Source organism: Triticum aestivum, chromosome 5A (genome assembly GCF_018294505.1).
Source record: "Triticum aestivum cultivar Chinese Spring chromosome 5A, IWGSC CS RefSeq v2.1, whole genome shotgun sequence".
Classification (NCBI taxonomy): Eukaryota; Viridiplantae; Streptophyta; class Magnoliopsida; order Poales; family Poaceae; genus Triticum; species Triticum aestivum.
This window is the reverse complement of record NC_057806.1, coordinates 662,739,364-662,745,565: the sequence shown is the minus strand read 5'-3', so window position 1 is coordinate 662,745,565 and position 6,202 is coordinate 662,739,364. Positions and strand designations below refer to the sequence as shown.

Genomic DNA, 6,202 nt, shown 5'->3' with positions numbered 1-6,202 from the left:
TTAGTGTATGATCAAATCGGGGGCGTCACATAATACATGAAATCGTTTAGTTTTGACCTTATAAACCCTATTTTAAAGGAACACCACAACCCCTCCATGCAGCCCTTGAGCCCACATAGCCGCGCAGGAGCGCTCTAGACACAGAGTTGAACCACGATGCCTTGTGGCCGCACCTGCCGGACCTCGGTCTTCCTTGAGCACCGCCACCGCATCACCCACGATCGCCTTGAGCGGCCCTCGCTAGACTTCCGCCTCCCTGAGCATCGCCGCCATGCACAACCACTCTCGTTGTGCCACGAGAAAGCAGCCATGCCTCCGTTGGCACTGTGTGGGCTTTTCCGGTCGGCGACGGAAAGGGGAGGAGGAAGGGGGTGGGGGACAAGGCAAGGGCTGGTGGTGTGCCTCGGTGCCGCTCGATAGCAGCAAGCGAGCTCTCTGTTTCGTTAAAGTTAGTGTGTGATTGACAGAGTACATGAAACAACAATGTATTCTTCAAAATTGCTCATTTTAGACCAACTTTGGTACAAGATCCAAGTTGAAATTATGAAACAAGAGAGAGCAAAAATACTATGAAATGCAATATAATAATGTAGTAAAAATCTATGGTCTGACCTTTTGTGTTGGGTATAAATAGCCTAGGGTTAATCCTCAATAACATCTGGGAAGAAAGTACAACAATTATGTTTTCTACAAAGAAGAGAGAGAGAACAACTTCTTAGCTAACAAAGGAAACTGGGACTAGGAGTGTTACTCCTCACCAATCACGGGACAAAGAGACGCTTTTACATTCTAATGAAATGTGTGCTGCAAGTTTGTAACTGGTAATCGTACCTACATAAATTCGGTGGTCACAAGAAACAGTTTTCAATCAATGACAAAGAGAATATACAGTTCGCACGAAACCCTTTCATGCACCTGGACGGTCAGTTTCGGTGCTTGATCGTTGCTTTAACCGATCGTTACAGGCACCTTACAGCTTGTAGCTTACAAGTTCTGACAGCAATCTTTCTTAATCGGAACTTGGTGTGGTGTCGCCTGATTCTGATATCACGTCCAATTATTAATGCGGAGCTTACATGGTGATATATTAGGCGAAGAGCTATTGGGGCATATACAAAGCCGACCCTTGAACCGCCCATGTATGTCTGGACCTCGCAGTCCGGACCATAAAAGTCATCCAACGCGGTCAGTATTGGTTCGTCGAGCGGTCCAGACATGCTTTCTCTCGTAAATTGAAGACAAAGTGGGGGAGGTCCTGCGGGAGTCCGAACAGCAGCCACGTAGGACTCCGATAGCCTTGGCCCACTCTATCCCCGCTCCCGGTCTCATTTCCTTTCACTCCGCCCCTTCTCCCCTTTACGTTGCATCTGTACCTTCCACCTCCGCCGCCGCCGCTGTACGTCTCTTGCCGCTATAGAGGCATTGTCGGACGTTTGCAACCAGCTCCGACACGCCCGCTCGCCTTTACGACGGCACTGCCCACCCTGGAGCCGTTCGTACCCAGGTACACTCCGCCTCCCGTCGACGACCTTCATGGCGGACACCACGCTCGGCAGGTATTCCGTCAAATCCTATTGAGCCTATTTTCGAACGCTATGTAACGTGCTTCGTCAGTTGGAGGTAAGATGATCATTGCATGCGGCAGAGGACGAGATCGTAAGTTTTGCTTCCTCTTACTCAACTTGTTGGTTGATTTTTCGTTCACTCAATGTTGGTCTACACATTATGTAGCCCGCACGAACTGCCATGATGTACCACAGGACAGAGAGACGGCCATTTACGTACACGCACTGTTGGATGAAGCTGAAGAGATAGTGTGTGTGTGGGACGACATGACAAGTTGATGAAAAACTTATTGGACATCCGGTTAATCTATTCTTATTTGAGACATTTTTTACTAATTGCATGCTATGTATGAATGATTTGTGTGATTTTCTATCCAAACTTTGGTGAATATCACCCGGTTTGTATGAATTTCGTCTGATTAATTCATATGCGGGTTGAAATGTATGCGGGCAGCGCTGATGGCGGCCTTCCGTATCCGTGTCTGTAGACTGCCTCTCTACCCGTAGACGGATGCGGAAGAAAATTTACGGGTAACCGTTGGAGATGCCCTTATATTAACTAACAAAGGAAACTGGGACCAGGAGTGTTACTCCTCACCAATCACAGGACCAAGAGATGTTTTTATATCTTATATTCTAATGAAATGTGTGATACAAGATTGTAACTGGTAATCCTACCTACATAAACTCGGTGGTCATAAGAAACCGTTTTCAATCAATGACAGAGAGAATATATAGTTCGTAGGAAACCTTTTCATGCATCTGTACGGTCAGTTTCGGTGCTTGATCGCGGCTTTAACCGATCGTTACAGGCATCTTACAGCTTGTAGCTTACAAGTTCTAACACCTTTTTTTCAATTAATCAGAACTTGGTGTGGTGTCGCCTGATTCTGATATCACGCCCAATTATTAACCGTTGAACCTAGATGATGATGATGATGATGATCTTGATGATATAGCAGGCGAGGAACTATTATATGATAAAGAAACCAAGACAGGTGTGGCGCGTACGTCATGATCCCGGGACAAAGGACAGTGACAGCGCAAAAAGGAGCCGCTGATTGGCTCTCATCCTCAAACCACATGCATCGTTTGGAATCGCGGCAAGTTTTCAACGAACGCAACATTGCATTACATGCAATACGCACGCACCTTGGCTGGCTGGATCATGCGTGGTGCGGGGCATACACGGTCCGGAACCGGCCGAACGTACTACTAGCTAGTGGAGTAGAACAGCTCGAATCATACGTTGGAATCACCTCGGAATCCGCAAAAACGAGACGGCCCGAATCGTCCCGTCCCGCTAGCATCCAGCCGGAGCGCGCGCGCACGGCAGACACGAACCGGCCGGCCGGCCGGCGCGCACAGCGCCCGGAATCGACCTCTCGGGGGAGATAAAGCGAGCGTGACCGGTCACCGGTCGGTCACGCACAGCCCACGACGCACGCGCGCGACAAGTCGAGTTGGTTTCGTCTCGGAGGACTTCATCCGGGAATCAGAATCAGAGGCCGTACACCGGACCGGAGGCAGCGGCAGCCGAGGAGGGAAGCTAGCCAGCCAGCGCGCGGTGATGGGGCAAACCAGAGAGGAACTGGAATGATCGGGGGGCACGGCCGCGGGCTGCCAGATCGCCTCGACTCGCCCTGTACTGTGCGCGCTGTGGGCGCGCGCGCAGTCGCGCACGGCTGGCCGGTGGCCGCACACCAAACCAAAAGGCGGGGAGACGTGCGAGGGCCGCCGGTGAGGAGGAGGGACACATCCACATCAGATAGATATAGGTAGATAGATAGACGTACGCACTGGTCTGCGCTTCGCACCAACGCTACCTAGGCTAGCTAGCCACCAAAGCTGCCCGCCGATCGCACCTCCTCTCCTCTCCTCTCCTCGCCGCTAGTCTCTATTTAGGACCGCCCGCGATCACCAATTCCCTTTGCCTCTTGTGTGCCATCGCTGCAGTTGCGTGACACGCTCGCCTAACCTCCGCACCCCCTCCACCCTCCGCTGCCGTGGCCGGCGGTACCGCACCATTCCCACACACCCTCACTAGCTTAGCTACTCCGTTGTTCTCACCTATCCCATTTGATCTTCTGACCGCCTACCCGCTCACCTTCTCCCTGCGAGAGACGGTGTGCAACCCAGGCCGGAGGCATGTCGGCCAAGGTGAGTGAGCAAGCGCGCTTCTTCTTCCCGTAATGTTCATGGATTGATTCTGAAATCCCTATCCTGATTCCATATGCGTCCACATGCATGTTCTTTGCTCGAGGTTCTCTTCCTCCATGGGGGGTCTTGCTTTAGAATCCTTCCCGGGAACGCGTTTCTCTCTTTTATTTACTCTGCACCTGCATCCAAATGTCTTCCTCTGCTTCAGACTGTAAACTAACTCTGGCTTGCCGATGCTGGCGTGTTTGCTCTGCTGCAGAAGATCGTGGTGAAGCTGGAGCTCCATGACAACAAGGACAAGCAGAAGGCCATGAAGGCCGTCTCCGTGCTCGTCGGTACGCACGCCGCACCCATCTCGTCCGCAGTCCGCACTGCTCTGCCTTTTTTCCCATGATGAATCCATTAGTCAAAGACCACCAATCCACTGACTGACTGACGCCGACGGCTCTGCTTTCCTCTGTTCCGCGTTGTTTATTTCGCCAGGCATCGACGCCATATCCATGGACCTGGCGTCGCGCAAGATGACGGTGATCGGCACGGTGGACCCGGTGGACGTGGTGAGCAAGCTGCGCAAGGGCTGGGCGGCCTACATCGAGTCCGTCGGCCCGGCCAAGGAGCCCGAGAAGAAAGAGGAGAAGAAGGAGGAGGCCAAGAAGGAAGGCGGCGACGGGGCCAAGAAGGAAGGCGGCGACGGCGGCGACGCCAAGAAGGAAGGCGACGGCAAGAAGGACGGCGACGGGAAGAAGGACGGCGATGGCAAGAAGGAGGAGGGCGACGGCAAGAAGGACGGCGACGGGAAGAAGGACGGCGACAAGAAGGAGGAGGGCGACGGCAAGAAGGACGACCAGAAGAAGCCCGCCGCCGTGGCCCCGCTGCCGTACCCGCACCACATGCCGCTGCCGCACCACATGCCGCCGCCCTACATGTTCAACGCCGACTACATGATGAACCAGTACCGGCCGGCGCCGCCGGCCTACCCGCCGCCGTACGTGCCGCCGCAGCACTACTACGTGCGGAACATGAGCATGGAGGAGAACCCAAACTCGTGCGTCATCTGCTAAGTCAAAGTCTATCCCTCGATCGCTCGCGTACGTCCCGTGGGGCGACCATGCATGCATCTGTGTATAGTAGTATTTTCTCGATCGTTTTTACGAGACCAGCAAAGTTTGCAAGATGAAACTGTACACCTAGTAGTCGTCTACTATAGCACCACGCGTACGTACGTACATACGTACATTTGTAATGTGAAAATTGCGAGGCTACGTACCGCCTTCCCTAGTACATGCCACAGCTACATCATCTTTCCTTTCAACAACAGAGAACAAAACTAGAGAGAGAAGAGTGGTTTACAGAGAGAGAGAGAGAGAGAGAGAGAGAGAGAGAGAGAGAGAGAGAGAGAGAGAGAGAGAGAGAGAGAGAGAGAGAGAGAGAGCAGAGCAGTGTGCGGTGCATGATGGGCGGTGATGCAGCATGTGGCTGCAGTTCAAACTTTGCTTTCTAGAAAAAGGGGAAAAGAGGCGCAATAATACGGTTATTTTTGGCATTTTGTCATGCAATTGTAGCCAGGCGCATCTTGCATGTGCAACGCCATTGTACAGAATACTGTATATATATGGACCATGAGAATCAGCAGCCGTTGGAACGATCTCCCGCCCGTACAGTTCCAGTTGGTGAGAATCGGAATTATGCTCACCCTGACCTGACCTGACCCAGCTAGCTGGATGCATCGCACTTATTTTTGTTCTCTGTTTGTTCTTTGATCAACCAGCATGCATGCATACGATTCACGTGCTGTTTGAATTCAAAGGGGGACAAGAGTCCGTTGCACGTCAGAATAATGGAAGATCCATTTAGTCAGTGTGCTACAATTTCATCACTGGATTAATGAGAGAACGTCTTGAGGAAACTAAAACTGCACATGAGCATCTTCCCGCGAAAAAAGGAAGTGCACATGAACATCTTCCCGCCAGAAAAAGAACTGCACACCAGCATCTAACCCTAACTGGCTCGTTTCTACGAAAAAAATGGGTGTAGCCATCAAGTGCGATGCACGCAGCCATCTTAATTATAATCAGTTCTCGCAAGGAAACAATTTGATTAGAATGTGTTGGTAGGTAAACCAGGACAGAATCAGATAAAGAAATGATAATGGTGACGCTGCAAAGCATGCGCGCCGACGCAACGATCTGCATCTGATACATATGTAGGCGGGTCGCTGAATGAAACCTGTCGTCAGACGACGCTATCATTAGGTGATCATGCTCAATAATTGTTCCAGTTTAGCACGTCTCTCTCCTCCTCCTAGACCACCTCTCCTCATCCGCCATTGCCGAAAGACGCTCTACTTTCCAAGAGAAGAAGCAGCCACAGAAATCTCGAAGAGAAGTTCAAGTGGCCATGCATGTCTTTTTCGATCTAGCTAGTGCACCCATCACCGAACTCTGACCGCTATTTAAATACAGTGCTAATCGAGTCGG

General features: G+C 51.5%; 1 protein-coding gene across 1 annotated transcript; it reads left to right on the top strand.

Annotated features, from left to right (window-relative positions):
* The first annotated feature begins 3,413 nt into the window (after positions 1–3,413).
* Positions 3,414–5,006, top strand: LOC123105765 (heavy metal-associated isoprenylated plant protein 39). Its single transcript, XM_044527910.1, has 3 exons — positions 3,414–3,725; positions 3,985–4,060; positions 4,209–5,006. Exons 1-3 carry the CDS (start codon positions 3,714–3,716, stop codon positions 4,784–4,786), a joined length of 666 nt encoding a protein of 221 aa, XP_044383845.1. The 5' UTR covers positions 3,414–3,713; the 3' UTR covers positions 4,787–5,006.
* Positions 5,007–6,202: the final 1,196 nt, after the last annotated feature.

Bases quoted from the DNA above. Each gene is read 5' to 3' on its own strand.
- LOC123105765 (XM_044527910.1), top strand. The intron at 4,061-4,208 runs GTACGCACGCCG...TTATTTCGCCAG, and splicing joins GGCCGTCTCCGTGCTCGTCG to GCATCGACGCCATATCCATG.